Source organism: Rhizophagus irregularis, chromosome 16 (assembly GCF_026210795.1).
Source record: "Rhizophagus irregularis chromosome 16, complete sequence".
Classification (NCBI taxonomy): Eukaryota; Fungi; Glomeromycota; class Glomeromycetes; order Glomerales; family Glomeraceae; genus Rhizophagus; species Rhizophagus irregularis.
Window position 1 is genome coordinate 1,646,931 of NC_089444.1, and position 21,413 is coordinate 1,668,343.

The 21,413-nt window shown below is 29.7% G+C and overlaps 6 protein-coding genes across 6 annotated transcripts; 4 read left to right on the forward strand and 2 right to left on the reverse strand.

Annotated features, from left to right (window-relative positions):
- The first annotated feature begins 1,006 nt into the window (after positions 1–1,006).
- On the forward strand, positions 1,007–3,265 carry OCT59_008128 (uncharacterized protein). Its single transcript, XM_025319181.2, has 3 exons — positions 1,007–1,396; positions 1,601–2,139; positions 2,221–3,265. The coding sequence occupies exons 2-3, from the start codon at positions 1,629–1,631 to the stop codon at positions 2,772–2,774; spliced, it is 1,065 nt and encodes a 354-aa protein (XP_025174346.2). The 5' UTR covers positions 1,007–1,396; positions 1,601–1,628; the 3' UTR covers positions 2,775–3,265.
- A 1,113-nt stretch (positions 3,266–4,378) lies between these two features.
- Positions 4,379–7,752, forward strand: OCT59_008129 (uncharacterized protein). The gene is made up of 10 exons (XM_025319180.2): positions 4,379–4,983; positions 5,055–5,138; positions 5,230–5,366; positions 5,441–5,998; positions 6,067–6,473; positions 6,556–6,640; positions 6,718–6,886; positions 6,966–7,020; positions 7,089–7,154; positions 7,235–7,752. Exons 1-10 carry the CDS (start codon positions 4,426–4,428, stop codon positions 7,486–7,488), a joined length of 2,373 nt encoding a protein of 790 aa, XP_025174345.1. The 5' UTR covers positions 4,379–4,425; the 3' UTR covers positions 7,489–7,752.
- An 80-nt stretch (positions 7,753–7,832) lies between these two features.
- Positions 7,833–9,718, reverse strand: OCT59_008130 (uncharacterized protein). The gene is made up of 4 exons (XM_066142247.1): positions 9,266–9,718; positions 9,117–9,177; positions 8,816–9,013; positions 7,833–8,712 (listed from the first exon to the last, which is right to left on the reverse strand). Exons 1-4 carry the CDS (start codon positions 9,662–9,664, stop codon positions 8,168–8,170), a joined length of 1,203 nt encoding a protein of 400 aa, XP_065999146.1. The 5' UTR covers positions 9,665–9,718; the 3' UTR covers positions 7,833–8,167.
- Positions 9,719–9,840: 122 nt separating this feature from the next.
- On the forward strand, positions 9,841–11,339 carry OCT59_008131 (uncharacterized protein). Its single transcript, XM_025311166.2, has 2 exons — positions 9,841–10,561; positions 10,639–11,339. The coding sequence occupies exons 1-2, from the start codon at positions 9,867–9,869 to the stop codon at positions 10,997–10,999; spliced, it is 1,056 nt and encodes a 351-aa protein (XP_025174343.1). The 5' UTR covers positions 9,841–9,866; the 3' UTR covers positions 11,000–11,339.
- On the reverse strand, positions 11,242–15,057 carry OCT59_008132 (uncharacterized protein; the record flags this gene model as incomplete). Its single annotated transcript, XM_025319179.2, has 18 exons — positions 11,242–11,299; positions 11,424–11,591; positions 11,669–11,833; positions 11,915–12,040; positions 12,106–12,139; positions 12,212–12,267; positions 12,353–12,985; positions 13,075–13,224; positions 13,307–13,423; positions 13,494–13,594; positions 13,659–13,715; positions 13,793–13,921; positions 14,002–14,177; positions 14,256–14,348; positions 14,421–14,482; positions 14,562–14,648; positions 14,787–14,860; positions 14,979–15,057. 17 exons carry the CDS (start codon positions 15,055–15,057, stop codon positions 11,424–11,426), a joined length of 2,307 nt encoding a protein of 768 aa, XP_025174342.1. The 3' UTR covers positions 11,242–11,299.
- Positions 15,058–15,284: 227 nt separating this feature from the next.
- Positions 15,285–16,237, forward strand: OCT59_008133 (uncharacterized protein). The gene has a single exon (XM_025319178.2). The coding sequence runs from the start codon at positions 15,490–15,492 to the stop codon at positions 16,096–16,098; it is 609 nt and encodes a 202-aa protein (XP_025174341.2). The 5' UTR covers positions 15,285–15,489; the 3' UTR covers positions 16,099–16,237.
- The last annotated feature ends 5,176 nt before the right edge of the window (positions 16,238–21,413 follow it).

The following is a 21,413-nucleotide window of genomic DNA, read 5'->3' on the forward strand; positions in this document are numbered from 1 at the left end:
TTCTCACGTTAAAAATTGGCAACGTGATTTTTAATATTTTGTTAATCGTGCTTTTTTGTTGGGTCACTTGATTCACTTGTTATGTCACATGTCATTAAAAAAAAAACTGAATGCGAAAGTCATGAGAGTCATGCACCTCGGGTAATAGCGTTCATTGTAAACAAAGTAACTGACATATTAGAATACTAGACAATTTGATTGTAGAAAAAATCACGCAATCATCGCATGATGATATGTTTTCCTTTAATTATGGCCAAAATTATATTTTTGCATCACATTCGGCTGAAATTAAGTAACAAAATTGTGTGGCTGGTAAGAAAACTGATAACGTGAAAATTTAAAAATAACTTATATATAATTATGTAACGAATAAACGAATAAATAACAGATAAATATTATACTATTTTCTATTAATCTAATTTGGTAATTTTACAATGAATAGTATATAAAATTTAGTTAGTAAATATAAAATTAGAGGTTATTGTCAAACTCTGAAAAACTTTTCAAAACGTCAAAAACGATTCCTTTTTTATCACTATTTTTTTATAAAACACTTATTACTTTTACAATAGAAAGAGGGATTAAAAATAATTTGGCATTGTCCTTGTATAGAATAGAATGTACGACTACATAAGCCATATCACTTTAAAATTGTTAATTGTATTTTTATAAATAGTGCCCGATTTTTTTAACTTGTTGGTAAAAAATTTATTTTCCTTATAAAGGAATAGTGTTTTTAGTTCTCCTAATAAAGTTACATAATTAAAAACGCCCATATTAAAATGATAGTTTTTTTTACCCTTTCTTCCTTCTTTTACGAATTTGTCATTGCACATATTTAGTTACTTTTAAATATTTAAATTTGTTTTGTGTCATCCATGCGTGTAATTTATGTCCTTTCCTATTTACATTTTTCACTTAGGACAAAAGTAAAATTACGTTTGATATTCTATCACAAATTAAATTATAATTTATTTTGCGTAATCATGAAATCCTTGGGTTCCCTGCAAAATGAGGATAAATTTTTCTAATTTTGTTGTTCAATGTGCAGAACATTAATCCAATTAACTCGTGTTTCCGCTGCACTAATATAAGCACAACCAAAAATAAACTAGTGTCCTACCAATTATAATATGATCAATAAATGCAAAGGACTCGGAAACAAATCCTTGAGTAAAATAATTTTCTTTCCCCTCCCCCTAAAAACAAAGTGTGCAATCGCCACTAATAAAGCTGCGCTAACCAACAGCAAAGCTTCTTTCCTTTATTCCATTAACACTCTCTTTCATTCTCCCCTTTAAGGCTTAATGCCAATCCAATTTATTTCTTTTTTTCTTTTTTTCTTTTAGAGTAAAACTATTTTTAAAACATAGAGTTTAACCAGTGTATATAAAGGGTAAGTTTGAACGATTAGAAAAGGATTTATTTGTTTCATATTTCTTAAAAGGTCTATTACATTTTATAAACAATACGAATTGTCATAATTGACTATTATTTACACATATATTATATTGTTTTGTTTTTGTCTACTTATCCGTTTTAAATATTTCTATTTACATATTGTAATTATTCAACAATTCTTATATTTATCATTTTATAGAAAGGTTTTTTGTCCATAATACATAAAGATGCGTATCATACCACTTTTAGCATTCATATTTGTTTCTACGTCCCTTCTTTCAGAATCATATCACCGTGTAGAGGCGATTGGGGTAGATAGTAAGTCACATGGTTTATTACATGGTGGTCAGGTAGTACGTCGGTATGGTGCTGGTCGTTTTGTATACAGAGGCCTTCAGGAAAGAGCCGAACCAGTTCCTAAAGATATCAAAGGTCCAGATCCAAAAGATGATCCAAAAGATGTTAAAAATCCAGCTCCAAAAGACCCAAAAGACCCAAAAAATCAAGATCCTCCAAAAGCTAAGGAACAAGATCTTCCAAAAGCTAAAGATCCAAATCCTCCTAAAGATCTAAATCCTCCTAAAGATCTAAATCCTCCTAAAGATCCAAATACCAAAGGTCCAAATCCTAAAGATCAAACTCCTCCAAAAGATCCAAAAAATCAACCTCCAAAAGATCCAAGTACTCCAAAAATTCCAGCTAAATCACCACAAAAAAACGATAGCAAAGAAGCTGACGGTAAGAGTTTGTAAAAAAAAAAAATGGGGTTTTTTTTCAATAAGCCAAATTATTTATCATCTCGTTCCTTTAATTTTAAAGATACGACAGATAATACATTACCCAAAGATGACAAAGATGACCCAGACCAAGCTGCAGCTCAAGCCCAAGCTGGTAGTACTCCAACAGTTAATACTGGTCCTCTTTCATCATCAGCCATTGGTGGTCTTGCTGCTGTTGGTGGAGTATTCGTTTTGGTGGGAGGTCTGTTTGCCTTTAGTCAGCGAAGGAAAAACAATGAAATGACAAAAAGTATCGTGTCCAGCTCAGCTAAAGCCTGGGAACAACAAAATTCCGCATATGAGGTATTGGAAGAGGAAGCCAAACCATTAGGCTCATATAAAGTCATTGCAACATATTCACCAACTTTGGCTGATGAATTGGATATACAACCAGGAGACACAGTCACAATATTGGTTGAATATGACGATGGATGGGTACAGGGTATTAACGAAACACGTGGTGGAATAAAAGGTGTTTTCCCCCGTCATTGTGTGGATATGAATCGTGCCTCTAATAAAGCAAATAAAAATAATAAACGATCAAGTTCTATGGGAGGATATACGGAAAGATACACAGAAGTGGATCTTAGCTAAGTTCTTAGGTTACTTTACAATTAATTCTTAAAACCTTATCTTCACTCCTCCTTAATTGTTGGCAGAATAAATTTTATAAATATTCTCCGTCCTCATCCTCGTGCATACAGTTAATTTAATTATATATATAAAGCATAGCATTAGAGCAATAAATGACATAATAAAATCTCATCATTCATTCCAAAATGCTTCATAGTCTAATCTAATATATATTTTCGGTAAACATTGAACTAAAATTACACATTACGCGGGTTTATAAATTTTCACTATTAATTTCATTTTAACGGAGAAAAATAATATAATTTTTTCTCTTTTGTGTTTTGAATTTTTTTTCTTAATATTAATTTTTATCTATTTGTTTCTTTCCTTATTTTTGTGTTTGGATACTAATTTCAAAATTATATTTCACACCAACTAATGGTTGTAATATTAAAGGTATAGAATTTTAATATATAAATAAACAAATATTACAATTTGTACTTATTTACTTGTATGCCTATGATATAAATATTTAAAGTAAACGAATTTTGCTATTTAGAATTCTTATTAATCCTATTTTAATCCAATGCACCGAGCTGCTTCTCATATATCAGGTGATAAATACGAAACTCATATCTTCAAAGAAATCTTTGTTTCTTTTTTAATAGACAAATCTTCACAATCTTTAAAAATTTTAAATCGGGCATTCGTTTTCTGCAAAAGATAATTCATTAAATTATTCACTTTTCAATTTTCTATAAATTTCACTTTCTATATTCACTGAGAATAATGCCCAAAGGAATTTGGTAAGTATAACTTTATGATTAAATTTGTTTTAGCTTGACTAGAAGTTGTAAAGAGTACAAATTTAGAAATGTCAGGTTAGGGAGTGGTTAGGGCCGGCATTAAGCAACTTTTGTAAGAAATTAATAGCAGAGAGAAGTTGAAGGATGATCCTTTCTTTTTGAAACTTTTGTTTTTCTTTATTTAGCAAATCAAATAATTAAAACGTTTTAAAATATTTGCGTACTTCAAACATAATTAAATGTGTACCAATCTGATTACAATTTTTTAAATCGTGAAATAAAGTGCTGTACATCTTTGGAAGCCAATCATGGTTCTTGGAAATGTAAACTTTATAAACTAAGTCATTTTTACTGCCATTTCCTTCATCCCTTACCAATTAGGCAAGATGTATTTTGCTGGTCAACATTTTTTTTCATGTCTTTTACAACTTGTTAAAAATTATCATCTGGTCTATTTGCCAATTCCAATGCATACCGAAGTATCAGTATCGTTGCAGGTAACTATATAATTCAGATCACCCGTTCGTGTTCCGTAATCCGAACGGGATTATACGATTGAATCCGGACCAAAAATTTTTTTTCCCATCAGCTTCTGATATAATTAAAAAAAGTTACACTTGTAGTTTTTTAAGTAATATACTGGATCTCTATTTCGTTCTATAATTAATTTTTGAATCCAGATAATTTTATGCAACAATGATAGTAATAATATTAAAGATTTATCATAATCTAATAGATGTTTTCAGCCAACCATGTGGAACAATCAATCGTCGCATTTAGCTAACATAAAAAAACCAAAAGACCGCATCTTTTTTTATTAACGGAGGGTCTTTTGAGCAAATTCGGTCTTATTATATTAGGTCGATATGGTAGCTTTTTCGAAACCAGTTAGTGAATTACCTCCGGCCATACAAGCAGTTTTGAACCCGACCTCCAATATAGGTAACTCACGGCAGACACTAAATAAGTCTAAAGCAATAGTTTCGATTGCTTTCATATCAATCGCTGCATACATTACGAATTATATTTATAAGAAACAAGCGGAGAGAGCTCAAACAAGACCTTCTTTGACACGAGCTGCTAGTAGCAGGGCTGATTTATATGATGGCCCCGTTCCTGGAAATAAAAAATATACCCTAACTGTCCCTTATAAAAATCGTACCGCAAAAGTTACTGTTCGTCCGACTCCACCAGAAACTTTTAAGAAACATAAAAAACTTTTTCCTCCCCCTACTACTGGTATTCAGAGGGTTGGTGTAAACAAGTTATTTTTTAGACAACTAGCTGCTATTATTAAAATAATACTTCCAAAAGTTCGGTCAAAAGAGGTTTTTATCTTGTTATTACATTCCGTGTTTTTAGTTTTAAGAACATGGTTAAGTATAGTAGTAGCAAGATTGGATGGACGAATTGTTAGAGACTTGGTAAGTATTAATGAATATTTCGTTTTCAAAATTTAGGGATCGATCTCGATATAGTTGCTTAATTTATACAGGTTGCAGCAAATGGTAAAGAATTCCTTAAAGGAATAGCATATTGGTTTCTCATTGCTATCCCCGCAACTTACACCAACAGTATGGTAAAGTCATTTTTAATTAATACTTTTTTTCTTTTATCGTTATTATTATTGTTAATCATTATTTTTACATTTGATATTATAAATAAATAAGATTCGATTTTTCCAGTCAAAATTATCTATCGCTTTTCGAACGCGATTGACAAGATATGTACATGATCTTTACATAAATGATCAAAATACTTGTTATAAAGCTATCAACCTTGATAATAGGATCGAAGGTGTTGACCAGTTAAGTTTAAGTTTTGTTTTTATTTTCTTAAGTGGTTTAAAATGTAAATAAATTGACGGTATTTTTTTATTAGGTTTATCACAACTGATATTGCTCGCTTTTGTGATGGGCTTGCTTCATTGTATTCAAATCTGGGCAAACCAGTATTGGATACGATAATTTTTAATTATCAATTAGCAAAAAGTATTGGTTTGTATGGAATGCTGGGATTATTTGGAAATTATTTATTAACAGCATGGATTTTAAGAAAGGTTACACCATCTTTTGGAAAGTTAGCAGCTATTGAAGCAAAATTGGAAGGAGATTTTCGTTCGGCACATACTCGTTTAATTACAAATGCCGAAGAAATTGCTTTTTACCATGGAGCCGACTTAGAACATTCTATTTTGGAACGTACATATCTTAGATTAGTTAAGCATATAAATTCCATCTTAAAAAAACGTATTGCATATAATATGTTTGAAGATTTTGTTATTAAGTATTGTTGGAGTGCTATTGGACTTTTAGGATGTTCCGTGCCAGTATTCTTCCCAGCTTATGGTGGACAAGGTGGAAAAAATGAAATGCAAAGTGGTACTGAAAATCATGGAAAAGAAAGAGATCGTACAAAGGGTTTTATTACGAATAAGAGGTAACAATAACGATACTTTTTTGCTGATATTTAACATATTGTTAATCATTCTTTTATTTTCATGTTAGACTTATGATGACACTTGCAGATGCTGGTGGTCGTATGATGTATTCATATAAAGAACTTGCAGAACTCGCAGGTTATACTTCCCGAGTTTATAACTTGCTTTCAGTCCTTCATGCTTTATACGCAAGCGAGTATGTTGCTACCCCTCGCCCACTATCTTTCCCAGAAGATCAAGAATTCTATTCACTTGGCGATATTCGTGGAAAGGTTATATATGGTTACGATGGTATAAAATTCGAGGGAGTTCCCATTGTCGCACCAAATCCGGGAAATAAGAGAGGTGGTGATGAATTAATAAAAGGATTGGATGTAGTAATAAATCCAGGTGAACATTTATTGATTACTGGACCTAATGGAGTCGGAAAATCAAGTGTTGCAAGAGTCATTGCTAGATTATGGCCCGTTTTTCGTAAGTTTATTTTATTTTGTTCATGTTTTTAACAGGAAATTTCGGTATTATTATGCTCATGATTACCATTCAAAATATATAGGTGGTGTATTTTCACGTCCAGATGTAAGTTCTATATTCTATATTCCTCAACGGCCGTATCTTAGTATAGGTACTCTTCGTGATCAGTATGTACAATGATTTTATTTATTAATTGTGAACTACTTTTCAAATTATATTATTACTTATCAAGTCTTTTTTATAGAGTAATTTATCCACATTCTCACGCTGATATGATCCGTAATAATCGAACAGATGAAGAGTTAATGGATATATTACGCATTGTCCATTTGGATAATATTCCAAAACGTGAAGGCGGATGGGAAACAAAAAAAGAATGGAAAGACGTTTTCTCTGGCGGCGAAAAGCAGAGAGTAAATATTAATTTATTTTTTATTTTTTATTTTTTTACTTAATAAATTTTACAAAAATTCCTTTATCCTATTTAATCAGATTGGCATGGCCAGACTTTTTTATCATAATCCTAAATTTGCAATTCTTGATGAATGTAAGTGTACGGTATATATTGCAGTTTTATTTAAGTTAAACTATCAAATAACAATTATTGTGAAATAGGTACAAGTGCTGTCAGCTCCGATGTTGAAGGACTAATGTATCAACATGCAAAAGATATTAATATCAGTAAATATTGTTTAATTTAGTAATACATATATTATTATTTGTTGAAAAGAATTTTAATAATTCCCTAAATAATTTTACAGCTCTTATTACTATATCTCATCGACCGTCTTTATTCAAATATCATACGCATCTTTTACTTCTTAGTGGAGATGAAGGGTCATGGAAATTTGAAACAATTGGTACAAAAGAAGAACGTATGTCCTTAGATAATGAAGTTGCGGCTCTGGAAGCTAAACTAAAAGATGTAGAATCTAATAAAGCTAGAATCGAAGAAATCAATAAGGAATTACAATTGGGAATACCGGAAGATAAAAAGCAAAACATTGTGGATTAAGCTGGTATTTAAGAGTCCTCTTTTATGTGTGACATACGAATTTAATATGTGGTTTTTTGTATCTATATTTTGGTTTTTTAGATCTTACCTATTAAGTATTCTTTTTCATATTTAAAACAAGTAAAATAATAAAAATAGATACAAAGTTTTACTACTAATTAATAATAGTGTTAAAGTTTAGCTTTTATAAAGAATGCAATAAATTTGTATCACTCTTTTCTGAAGAAAATGTACATAAATTACAGTTTAGAAGCAAGAACTGATAAAATAACAAATAATGTGGCATAAATTAAATTTTTGTACTAGTACAATCAGCTACAATCTTGCATAACTAGGTGTTGAATACAATTTTTGAAATAAATACATTCTATTTTATTGTTAGGTTTTTATTATTATAAAACTCTACAATTACATTTTTTTTTTAAAAAAAAAAAAAGAAAAAAAAGAAAAATTAAAATATAATAATTTATAAGAATTTTGTTCTTGTCTAGATATTAAACAACAATAATCTCTTATAGTAAATTAGAATCTTATTTCAAATATTAATTGCAAAAAGAGCTTCTTTCCTATATTCAAATAATATATAACGAGAAAATTTCTTTTTGATATGAAATAACTTTATAATAAAAAGAAATATAAATATTATAATTACCATATTATTAATTATCATACTTTTTCTTTATGATCTCATCATCCTCCGTACTTCATTATATCTTTTAGTTTTACTTAGTTCCATTAATTTCTCACAATTAGGCATTTTTATTTGCTGAGCCTCTTTTAACTTTTCTTCATCACGAAATACCCAACCACTTGCTTCATTTATTTTTCGATGTCTATAAATTGCCTCATTATTGCATTGTGATGTTAACGACTTAACATATGTAACTTCAACATTATCTTCAACTCTCTGTAATTTTCTTGGATTTTGCTCGAATGATGAAAATGATTTTGGATCTACAAAATATTGAACATTTAATAAATTTGTATATTTTGTATGCGTATGGTGGCTGGTTTGTTGAAGTGAATATGGTGGTATTGGTTCCGGAATTGGTGTCAGCCAATTCGATGATAATGAAAATAAGAAAAGTAAAATAAGTGGTAATAGTTGAAGAAATGTAAGAAATGCCGATGATTGTTGTTCTTGTACACCGTCTCCATTAGGCGATGCTCTTTGAAATCTACGTGCTCTAAATCCTGGTCCAACAAATGTCGCTGAATGAAATCCTAAATAATTATGGGAAATTTACATTTAGTATTCTTTATTATTATTATTATTATTATTATTATTTCTTTGTGAATGTAGGATAAGAAATAAATTTTTATATACCACTGTCTGTATTGAAAAACATATTAAATATTTCTTCAGGTGAAATATCATCAGCAAAAACCGCTCCATTTGCGTTAAATCGTGCACCTCCAAACCCTGATGGCATTCCAGTATTACGTGAATCCGGATCAATCCCATTTTCGTCAAAGGCTGCACGCTTTTGTGGATCACTTAAAACTTGGAATGCTTTACTAACCACTAAATTAAAAAAAAAATTTTTTAAGAAAAAGGAAAAGGCCACTAATAAAAAATACTAGAGATAAACAAAAAATAAAAAAAAAACAATTCGGTGGAAACTAACACTTGAAAGCTTCATCTGCTCCCGGAGCACCATTCTTATCCGGATGCATCTGTAACGCTAACTATTGTTGTTCAAAGATAAAAATTACAAGGTTAAAAATCTTTTATAATGAATGTTTACTTCAATAAATTTCAAATTAGAAAAAGAACCTTTCGATAAGATTTTTTGACTTCCAAATCGCTAGCATCTTTACTTATACCAAGTATAGCATAAAAATCATGTACTCCACAAGCTCTTATTCGTTTGACAGCATCAACTTGTTCTTTAGTATATTCTTTAGTTTGTCTTCCTTGTTTATGTTCTCTAGAAGAGCTTGACGGTGAGGGCGGTGTAGGTGAAGCTTTTCTATGGTGATCATTTTCTTTCCCAGTTGTTTGTGTTGTAGTTTTATTATTCTCAACTCTTTTAAGAAAATCTTGAGCTTCAGGCGTCGGATATAAATTAATAGATTTTTGAGCAAACTTAATTGCTACAGCTATATTTCCTGAAGCTAATTTGCTTCGTGCAATTTCCAAGCTCCTAAGTGCTTCGTCTTTGTTGACTTCCATTTATTATCATAAATCTTTTCACTAAAACTGTTCCACTAACGAATCTAAAAAAGCAAAATGTTTTTAGTTTATATATTGCCACGTGCATTATATCGGCGGTTAAAAAATACATGGATAATTCATGGATTTTTGTACCAAAATTATATATAGTTGAATAGAACTTCAACTATCAGAATAGCAGTAAAAAAAAAAATCTTTTACGATGTCAAATATGCTTGGTAGAGGTAGAACAACTTCAGAATATATGATGGACGATGAGATAGAGCCCGCCGAACCGCCGCCTCCATATTCAGAATTTCCTACAGAATCATCGACGGATATTCATAATAACAACGAACAATCCACAAATGAACATATTCGTGACCTTAATTCTTCAACACTTGAAGCTTTTTCACCGTCGCCACATTTTACACAACCACCTCACCCAAATATAAGATCTCACTTTCCTTTTCCCAACGAATATTCTTTTCCTTCTTCTATACCACATCACATGACGCCACCAAATTTACACTTACAATTACCTTTTACACAATTTTCACATACTAATGTTCGAACTCCTTTACTTCCTACGACATATCTTCCTATGCGCTCTCCTATCAATGAGGCTCACACCTTTCCCCCTTATCATAGTCGCTCAAGAGGGCCTATAGAACGCGTTTATTCTACTTCACATCACGCTACGACACGACAAATTATTGAAAGTGAAGATGACTGTTGTTGTACGGCACCTTGTGAAATATCCGCGTGGGGCTGTCTAATATATTTAATTTTATTTTCTTTACCATTCGGATTATTTTGTTTTATATGGATAATAGTAACGAGCATTGTGTGCTTTACTACTCTAATATTACCACCATTAGGATATATTGTTTGCTTGATTACTGCCGTATCTTACAGGTAAGCATGCAAATTTCTAAAAGGATAATCTTTTGATTTTTCTCAAATAAAAATTTATTAACACAACTTTTTTAAAGAATGCTTGGCCGAATTGAACTTATTACTCAACAATTATGCGGCGGACAGCCGCGCTTATTTCGTGAATTAGGATTTCAAGTATATCCTCCAGTATTTTCCTTAGATTCGACATTTTCTCCTTTACAGTCTCAAGGATGTTTTAGTTCGTCATTAAGCTATATCACGGATGCATATACTCGGAGATGTTTTATATACTTCTTGATGATTAAATTTTTCTTGAGTATTATTACTTTTATTGTAACCATTTTTGCTGTAATATTTTCTATACCGCTTGCTTTATGTTTACTGGGACCTGCTTTATATCTAGTGAAGACTATAGGTGTATGGCAAAAAGAAGTGGCTTTTGAATTCTTAGCATGAACACATTATTATATATTTAATATATTTCTTTTTACATTATTTATTATTTTGTCACTATATTAATCCTATAAAATTGCAAAGATTGTAAAAAAAAAAAATAAATAATGACTAAATGTATATAAATTAGCCATTTTGTCATTATTTACAATAATATCTCATTAATTATTATTAATTTATTACAAACCTATTATTTATTATAGCAAACAAATATTAATTTTCAAATTTAACAAAAGTATATTTAGTACATATAATAAATAATACACTATGATAGCTTTTTATTTTTATTCTATAATTAAAATACTAAAAAAAAAATAAATAAATCTTAGAATAAAAATTGACCATAAAATAACATGATCATAAAGGAAAATTACTATAGTGTAAACAATTAAAAAAATATATTTAAAAAAATTTTTTTATTCAATACCTAAAAATCTGATCCATGGATTTTAAAAGTTTTAGCAAAATCCAGATGCCTCGATACCAATTTGTTTACCGGAGGTGACAAATTCATTGGCTTTAAGGTATTTTGTACTTTAGATAAACCTTCGGATCGAATTAACTTATTAATATTATAAGCAATAGCGGTTGGATACTGATTAAAAGCATAAAGAAATGAATAAGATGATTAATAAGACGCTTTAGATCGTTTAAATTTTCAAATTTACTTACAACTATCTCATGATACCATCGCTCGTAATAAACTGTTAATTTAACCACAGCTTGCAAAGCGCGTTGCACATCTCCTTCATCTGCATAAAATTCCAATAATCTTAACCATGCCTTCGCAGAGAATTTATGTTCAAGACAACGTTGATATGCCTCTTTTGCATCATCCTGTAAAATTATAACATTAAAAAATTCGGGTTATATTAAACTCTTAAGATACTTTATTGCACAATGTAGAATAAATCTTACCTTGTGATGCAATCGTGCAGCTAAATCTCCCAAAATTTCCCATTCTGTACCAGTTTTACGATAAGACATGTGATGAGCCTTATAATGAGAAACTTCAGAACGCCAAACAGTATATACTCTTAAATCCTATTGAATAATATTTATTTTTCAGTATTTCTTTAAATTTGACAAACAAAGTTGTGAAATCTTACCTCATATAATACCATAAAAAGATTATCAAGCCACCTAAAATATGTTATTAATATTTAATTTAAACATAATGATCAAAATTTTCAACCATCCCAATCTACTACAAACCTTTCGCACAATCTTTTGTTATTGAATGAAAAGGAATAGTCTTTCTTTGATGTGTCCTAAATATGATCAGAGATAGGTTTAGGTATTAGCAACATTTTAATTATTGCAACTATAACAACATATTGAGTACATGTTTAACACCTTAGATTGATCATCATTATGTATACTTTGATTATCGCTCTTGTCCTCGTTAGCTGCTTGTAAAGGCTTTTCTAATTCAGGGCCTTTGAACTCTATTACTGAAGTAGTTTTAGATTTATTATTTGGATTGTCATCTAAATCAACTTCCTCCATATTTTCAGAATTAAGTGAACGTCCATCTGCAATTTTCAAATTAGAGTTTTTCTTTTCATCGTTATCGTTCTCGTCTCGACCATTGGTCACTTCATGGTTTGATACAGCTTTTTCATCAGCATTTTCCGATCCCTTTTCCTTCGTATTCTCCGAACCATCGCCATCTAAATCATCAGAAATAGAGATAGTCTGTACAGACTGTGATAAATCATTTACTCCATTAGTTTTCGCGTTGGCAGCTTCCTCACTCTTGATTTCTTTTTCTTGAGGTGGTGAAGTATTGACTATTTTTTGGCTCTTCCTCTCTTCTTCTGCAGCTTTCTGCATACGATATTCTTCCTCCATCACAAAAACAGATGATCGACACTTTAAAAGCTCATCCCATCCTATTTTCGCTACCAACTTTGTCAACAATGAATATGCCTTAGCAAATGTACCGCGAAGAGATGGTGCAGGAAGACGTAAAAGTGCAACATCCGCCTTCATTAAAATAAAAGGAAGAAATGTTAAAAATGATCCAAATTAATTTTCTTCGTAGCAATTTAATATTTTATACTTTAATTCATTACTTCATTATCACGACCATTATCTTCTTCAAGAAGTCCTGCATTAACAATATCTTGTTTGATTGGTAAATGTGTCTTTGCTGGTGATGGCATGCGATGCATATCTCTCTCATTGTAAGTAAACATTGGGCAAGAATTCAATGTCAACAAAGCCTTTAAAAATCAAAAAGTAAATTTCATTTAATATCGAATAATTATGCAAATAGTATATATGTGTATGTATGTAATATATTACAGATTCATAATCTCCAATTTCAATGTAAACTTCCGTTAATTTTGCCCAGGTAACGAATTCCGAAGGTGCACAATTTACTGCTTGTTTTGCAAGTTTGAGTGCATAATCCGTTCTACCCTAAAACGCGAATATCACGCTATTAGATAGTTTTAATTTTGATTCATATTAAAATATAAATAATACAAACCTTGCTCAACAGGAAATCCGCCTGAACATGCAAAAGTGCGTAACTCATCGAGTTTTGTTTCAATGCACCATACAAAATGTTAACAGATTTGATTTCTTCATCTAAAATAAACACATATAAGCTAAATGGTTTTTATCAGATTAATATATTTCGAATTATATCTACCCATTCCAATATATGCCTGAGCCAATAATGATGCTACTTCAGGATCTCTAAGATACAGTAAAAAGGAATTAAGGATATGTATTGTTATTTAGAACATAGATTATTTTACAACGCGTTCTTATTTTAAAGGATATATTTTTCAAATAAATTTACTGCTCGCTCATATCTAAAATTTTCACTAAAGTATTTCATAATTCCAGCAGTTAAATGATTGCTGACAACGGTGGCTACTTGTATTTCAGGATCAGAACCAAGTTGCCATCCTAATAAAAGATAAATTTTTTTCCATCATTTACGTAGTCGTAAAATAAAATTTGATAATGACACCCTTCATAGTTTCTACCTTTAAAAAAAAGTTGTTCTGCCGCCTCCAAAAAATGAGCTTCAGCTTCAATATTAGGGATAGGATCCAATTTTCGAAAACCAGCCAATCGGTAATTGACATCGTCTGAATAAAGTATGGAACGTAAAAGAGCAGAAATATAGGTTTCTTGCCAAATATCAGGAGTTGCTTCATGTCTATATCACAATTGAAAAAAAAAAAATATATTGGAATATATAAACAGCATGGTTGGCTAGGTTAACATCGTAACGTACTTTTCACCACGTAAATCCATTACATAACTTTCCACGCCACCAGGGATCTTGACTTCAACACGTACATCCACTCGTGAAAATGCATTAAAACAACTAGAATAAAAAGAATACATACAAAAATTATTGATAATTGAAATAAAAATGAAAAAAAAAATCGAAACATACCAGTACACTCCAGAACGTATTCTCCAAGCAGACGATTTAGTAAACCAAGCATGGGTTTCTTCCTGAAGAAGAATTAAGAAGATTAGTTAGTTGTTTACAATTTGGTTTTCGTGATTACTGATCAATTAACACAATAATTACCAAAGCGTATGTCAATGAATTAAGATATGCTGCTAAAGTGGCAGAAGAAGAAGCATCAACTCCAGAAACATAGTGGTATGAACCAACCTAATGAAATAATAAATTATGATTAAGTAGGATGAATTTATAAATATCACATATTAAACGATGCAAACAATTAACCAGTTACAAAACTGATTGATAAACAACTTCAACATTGGTGTCTAAATTAAAAACACGACTCACCTCTTTTACACCAGGTTTTGCATTAGCCTTAGTAATATGACATAGGTCAGGGGGACCAAGTTCACGAAAAGAAGCTACAAAAATAATGGAATTCTATTTTTAGAAGCAATGTAAGAAAAAATCAAATGTTCAATTTTTTTTAAAACAAAGCCACTATTAAAAGATGTTTAACATAAAGTTTTTTGCAAGTACCTAAACTTTCAGTCCTGGCAACCAAAGACTCATCAAGTTGTGTTTCAAAGAACTCTGGGACATCTTTCAAAGTATCCATTTTTTATGGATACCGATGACAATTATTCTACCTTTGTTTTCACCCAAGCAGTCTTAATAGTCGGTGCGCATATCAAGCAAATCAATTAGTGAAAAAAAAGATCGACATTATGCATTTACTAATTTCCTTAGAATAATATATTTTGTGATCTATCACCTAAAAGGAAAACTCAAAAACTAAAAAAAAAATTACCTATAAAAAACGTGAGGGTAGGCTGATCCCTAAGTAATTTCATCTAATATATTGAGTTGATTTATAAATTATTTTTCGAAGAATATTATTAGTTCATATAAAGAAATAAACTTGCATAATTTCCGTTGCATCAGCACGGTACATGATATATTTAGTTTTTTAGATCTTAACATGCCACATCTTCGATTATTTTGATTTTGTTATAAAACCCTGAAATTTTCCCTTCGAAATTTAACGACAATGTCTTCTTCCAAAGCAATTAGTAACCCTACACCTTCAGGAATCGTTACCATCGATAATAATGAACGTGTTATACCAGCAACGAGACGAGCAGATGGTACAGTGCGAAAAGAACGACGGGTACGGCCAGGTTTTGTACCTCAAGAAGACGTAGCTCGGTATAAAAATCCATGGGTAGAAGAAACAAAACCACCACCACCACCAAAACCTCAATTACCTAAAACAAAAACTCAAATAAAGAATGAAAAACGAAAACTTAAAAAAAAAGAAGAGCGAAATAATGAGAATAATCTTGAAAGTATCAACAATGAGCATGAACGAGTAGTTGAAGAAGACTCATTAGGTCAATTACAAAGTAAAATATCTGAAATGTCAGTTAATGAAAGCAATGAGTTTCCTACTGCTCCTACTGCTTCTATAACCATAGAACAATTAGAAAATACTACAAAGAAAATTAAAGTTCTTGAAAAGAAAATTAGACAAATGGAAAGAATTAAAGAAAAACAAGCACATGGTGAAGCATTAAAATTAGAAGAAGAGGAGAAATTAAGTAAATTAGAGAGTATCCAAGAAGAACTGAGAAGATTAAAACAAGGGGATGAGGAATAAGTAAGTAATTTGTTATTTTGCAACAGAAAGTTATATGGAATAATAATCCTGATTACTGGATGAAGGATGATGTACTAAATTTTAAATAATTACAATTTTTTTACAATAAAAAAATCATCTATCTTTATTTATAAAATCGAATAATTATTTAACATAATTTTTAAATGGTATAATATAAAAAAAACTAAAGATTTTGCGATTTGATATATACAAGATATAAAATTGTAATATATTTATATTTATATGCATCTTTCCCCAGCGACTGAAATTTTATTTACTATTCACGAGTATATTGCTAAATATCACCGCTGATGATTGTCATCTTACCAGAATTAGGATAGAATTTGGGCAGAATTAAAAATGTCATGAAGCTTCGCCCGCTAATGCTGGTGCGGTGGTGATTACCGTGTGGTGATTTTTTAACACTTTCTTGTAAATTATAAATGTAGTTTTTAACTACCTTTTAAATAATTTTAAAAGAAAAAATATCTGAATTACTATATAATAATAACATAATTTTGGAGATAAAGAATACCAATTAAAATCTTCAATATAAAAATGGAATTCTCAATTCTCAAAAAGGAGTATAAAGAAAAATAAATCAGGCTAATGAAAATAACCTATTAAAAAAGCATAAATTGTAAAAAGATAATAACATTTTATAATAAGACTAAAAAAACAAAAAAAAATAAAGTAAAATATCAGTTGTATATTTATAAATGATAAAATTAACATTTATTATAAAATATTGATATTATATTTTTTCGCACTGAAGTGGGTGTTAAAGATGTTGGCTGTAAGATGTTAGAAAGTAATTGGAATAAATGGAATGATTTGGCATTCCATCGAGGCGGTCATTGGACAAATTTTTAGGTAGATCATGACAGTCACCTTTGAATTTGAGGTCGCATCATGGTTTTTAACAATGATGTAATCGTTTAGGTGACAGGTCGACTTGTTCTTTATGAAAAGTAGTCTTGTTTCATAATGCTTAATTCTTATATGTATTTGTTTATCTTATGTTTTGTAAGTTTATATATGTAAGTAAGCGTGATTATAATAGGACATGATCGCATCTATAATAAAGTATTAAAAAAAAAAAAAAAAAATTGATATTATATTTTTTATACTGATAAAATTTTATGCCTAAAATTCTGAATATCTCTTATCTAACTCAATAAATATATATAATTAAATTTTTAATTTATAATAACTTAGCTAATATTAGTGCTAGAAATGCAATTTTACTATCATTAGATTCCTCTTATTGAAATGAATCCAATGATATAAAATTCATTAAATTCAATCAGTAGATTATTTAAAAAAAAGGAATATGTAAAATAAAACAATTTGAAAAAATACCTCTGAAATAAGTAACTTTTGAAAATTTTATATAATCAATAAGCAACTTTTACAACTAACCTATTTATATATTATTTGAAATTCTCTTTTACTAAGTAATATAAAGCAATATAAATCTACACATTCTACTAACAAATTATGTTTAATTAGTTATTATCAATAAAATAGATAACTGGTTAGAGTTTAGATTTATATTTATAACTCAAATTAACTTAAGTTAAACTTGCATTTAAGTCAAAAATTTTTTGATTCAAGTCAACCAAAATCATATGATTGATAGTGCTGGCTAAACCTTATTTGTAATTCCTATTGACATTATGATTATAATAGTCTGGATAAAATTATAAATAGTAAACTGATAGTTTTTTAGTTTGCACTTTAACTTTAACTCAAGTTAACTTAAGTCTCAACTTGAGTTCTAAATTTAAATACTACTCTTTGATGAGTCAAAAAATTTCTTGACTCGTTTTACTTAAATTGACTTATCCTGACTCAAATTCAAACTCTATAACTAGTAAATATTGTATATATATTTCTTTATATTTTACATATTATATAATAATAGAATAGATTATTTGTAAAAAATAAAAAAAAAATAAATTAAATAATTATTTTTTTTTAGAATAAAAAAATTAAACTGAAGTCTTTTAGCTTTTTAGTATATTATTAAAATAATTGAATAATATCTTTAAAAAATTCTTTATATAATAGTTTCCAATAAAATTAAATTTTTAAAAGAAAAAACATAAAAAGTTTTAAGTAATAATCTATATTCTACAAATAAAAAGCTTTTAAAATAATTTAATTAATAAAAAAAATACAAACTAATTACTCTAAAATTTAAAAAATATTTTATATAATATTAAATATAAAAGTTAACTTAAAACTAAATAATTTATATTGAAAATTTTAATAATTTTAATATTAATTTATAATTTAAGGATCCCGGATATTTCCAAAACAGGTCATAAGTCACACTTTTGGTTTAACAAAGCTTGTGCTTGAATTTTATTAATTTTTGCTGTAAGTAACTTTAGAGAATACCAGGTATTCAAGAAAGAACCACAACAAAGTGTAGAACTAACTAATACAAGAACAAATGATCTTCTGATAATTATACTTGTGTCCGAAATTATTTTAGTATTACGGAAATACATAATTATGTAATTCCGTATTCCGTAATTAATTTCGTATTACGAAAATATTTGGCCAGAATTAGCCTTAATTTTGGCCGATTTATATATAAAAACTTTAACAAATAATAACTCGTCACCCAGTGATCCGTTTTGGATGATCTTACTACCATTTGATTCGTCTCGATAAGACGATTCTAATGGTAGTAAGATCATTTAAATCCAATCACTAGATCGCGCTCCGATACCAATAACTTTTAAATATTTATAGCATAATAGCTCCGCCAATTTCAATGCTAGAAAGATGATTTTACTGCCATTAGAATCGTCTCGTCATGACGAATTGAATGGTGGTAAATTCATTCAAATCTAATCACTAGATCGTGTTCCGACACCAAAATTCATTAAATGTTTATAGTAATTTTACTCCATTAATATCGGTGCTATAGAAATGAAACACATCATTAGATTCGTCTCGATGCGACGAATCGAATGGTAGTAATATCATCGAAATCTGATCACTAGATCCCGAGATATTCGCAATTTCGCACTATTATGCAAATTTCGGAATTTCAGATTACGTAATTAATTTCGTAACATGTAATTAATTACATAATTATGTAATTAATTAAGATCTCGTAATTTCGGATTTTGGATTTGCCAATTGAATTTTGGAAACAACTATACTGATAATATATAAAAAGAAAACGTAAGATTATAAACCCAACACCCTCTCTATATAAATTACTACAGCTACTCCCCCGAATTATATCTCAAACCCGGCCCTATTTAATTACATACTATGGATAACAAACCTACTTCACAAAAGCCTCTGGGAACTTTTTAGTGTCATGCAATCCAGCCGATGGGGAACTTTTTAGTGTCGTGCAATCCCTGAAGGGACACCCACCTATCAAAAAGGAACAAAATTCAATTTCCCTATTTAACTACATACTATGGATAACAAACCTACTTCACAAAAGCCTCTAGGAACTTTTTAGTGTCATGCAGTCCAGCCGATGGGGAACTTTTTAGTGTCGTGCAATCCCTGAAGGGACACCCACCTCATTGCGAATGATCCCAAATGGAGGACATCCATCTCATTGCGAACGATCCTTCGGCCTAAGATCTATCTAGATAAGTCAATCCAATGATAGTCCAACATGTGACCACCATGATCGGCATACTACAAAAACTGCGGTACCCAACCTGTCACCCTCCTTATCACCTGAGTGATCATTGATTTTTAAAATTGTAACACCAAGTCACCATGACGATCAAATTTTCCAGTATCCCCCACCACCCAAAAAAAATAAGATTACACCGAAAAAAAGTGACCAAGAAAAACAAAAAGCAAAAAATAAAAATATAAACCTCAGGAAAACTCAAAGTGCAATGAGAAAAACCTGAGTAAAAAACATCAAACATACACCTCAACTCTATCTCCTTATTTTAGAAGACTAAATGAACTCTCCCATTAACAACATTAACTAGCAAGAAATACGTTGGTCAGAAGCTCCTTTCAAGAAATAATGGTCTGGCCTGTGAACCACTTGGCCAGTTAGACTTTAAAGGCGTAGGAACCAAGACGCACTACTTTTCAACCTTTCAGAAAGCCCAGAGGAACGTTTGTATAGAACTGCCATCTTACATTATTATTGGTAACTCCAAGACTCATGATAACAGTCCTAACTCAATATAAGCCGTAAGGAATTCGGGCGAAACTAAAGACCTTGGTAATAACTTTATATAACGTCGAAAAGTCCTTTTACTATTACTCAAGGCAAAAAATCCTCATATTTTTCATCCATGTCTTTTTGGGAAAAAATGGGCACAACCTAACGGGAGAGAAAGTACGATGATCACTAAGTCACACTTTTAGGCAAACATGGCATAGCAGCCTTTATCTTTATTAATTAATTATCGAACTTTACAAATTTACATTTTAAGAAAAAAATAAAATAAAATAAAAACTAACTAAAAACAAAGCTATATAGTCTCCTAGAAAGAAATTAAAATTAAAAGAAAATTCAAAAGAAAAATCACTAATACTAACACTTCCTAGATCTTCCCTTTTGATATATTCCAACTAAAGTAGAAGAAGTCACACTTTCGGGCAAACATGGCATAGTAGCCTTTATCTTTATCAATTATTTATTGAACTTTACAAATTTACAATATAAGAAAAAGAAAATAAAATAAAAACTAACTAAAAACAAAGCTATATAGTCTCTTAGAAAGAAATTAAAACTAAACGAAAATTTAAAAAGAAAAATTGCTAATACTAATACTTCCTAGATCTTCCCCTTGATAAAGTCACACTTTCGGCAGATTGGCCCATTTTTCAGGGGCTCAAAAAATCATTTTTTGAGTTTCAGCAAAAAGGGGTGTTTTTGGCCAAAAGTTTATTATGACCTTTATATTAGATATCTGGGGTCCTATAATTTATTAATTTCATACTTTTAGAAAATTTAAACTTACATTACTAAACAAAGTCTACCTACGAAGTCAAAAAATCACTTGATAGTGTATATATGTGGTACTATTGGTATGACAAATAGTTTGTAGTTTAATTATTATATTAGAGTAATTATTAGGGAATTTTACTTAGTATATATTTTCTTTATTTTTTTACTTTAATAAAACTGCAAATGCACTGCAGAAAAAAAAAAAAAAAAAAAAATTTAAACTTATGTATTGATTAATATTTGATAAATAAATTGAAAATATTATAAACTCAGTTATTAAAATAAAAGATTTTAAATTGCTAAATAGTCAGCATATTATCAGATCTCTTTTAATTACTAATAAATTTTTATT

What these genes read in the sequence shown, in the direction of transcription:
- OCT59_008133 (XM_025319178.2), top strand. Translation starts at nt 15,490, where the DNA reads ATGTCTTCTTCCAAAGCAATTAGTAACCCTACACCTTCAGGAATCGTT.
- OCT59_008129 (XM_025319180.2), top strand. Translation starts at nt 4,426, where the DNA reads ATGGTAGCTTTTTCGAAACCAGTTAGTGAATTACCTCCGGCCATACAA. An exon ending in CAACTTACACCAACAGTATG is followed by an intron (nt 5,139 to 5,229) that starts GTAAAGTCATTT and finishes TAAATAAATAAG; the next exon opens with ATTCGATTTTTCCAGTCAAA. An exon ending in TAGATTATGGCCCGTTTTTC is followed by an intron (nt 6,474 to 6,555) that starts GTAAGTTTATTT and finishes CAAAATATATAG; the next exon opens with GTGGTGTATTTTCACGTCCA.
- OCT59_008131 (XM_025311166.2), top strand. Translation starts at nt 9,867, where the DNA reads ATGTCAAATATGCTTGGTAGAGGTAGAACAACTTCAGAATATATGATG. An exon ending in ATTACTGCCGTATCTTACAG is followed by an intron (nt 10,562 to 10,638) that starts GTAAGCATGCAA and finishes ACTTTTTTAAAG; the next exon opens with AATGCTTGGCCGAATTGAAC.
- OCT59_008130 (XM_066142247.1), bottom strand. Translation starts at nt 9,664, where the DNA reads ATGGAAGTCAACAAAGACGAAGCACTTAGGAGCTTGGAAATTGCACGA. An exon ending in TCAAAAAATCTTATCGAAAG is followed by an intron (nt 9,178 to 9,265) that starts GTTCTTTTTCTA and finishes GAACAACAATAG; the next exon opens with TTAGCGTTACAGATGCATCC. An exon ending in GTTTTTCAATACAGACAGTG is followed by an intron (nt 8,713 to 8,815) that starts GTATATAAAAAT and finishes ATAATTATTTAG; the next exon opens with GATTTCATTCAGCGACATTT.
- OCT59_008128 (XM_025319181.2), top strand. Translation starts at nt 1,629, where the DNA reads ATGCGTATCATACCACTTTTAGCATTCATATTTGTTTCTACGTCCCTT. An exon ending in CGATAGCAAAGAAGCTGACG is followed by an intron (nt 2,140 to 2,220) that starts GTAAGAGTTTGT and finishes TTAATTTTAAAG; the next exon opens with ATACGACAGATAATACATTA.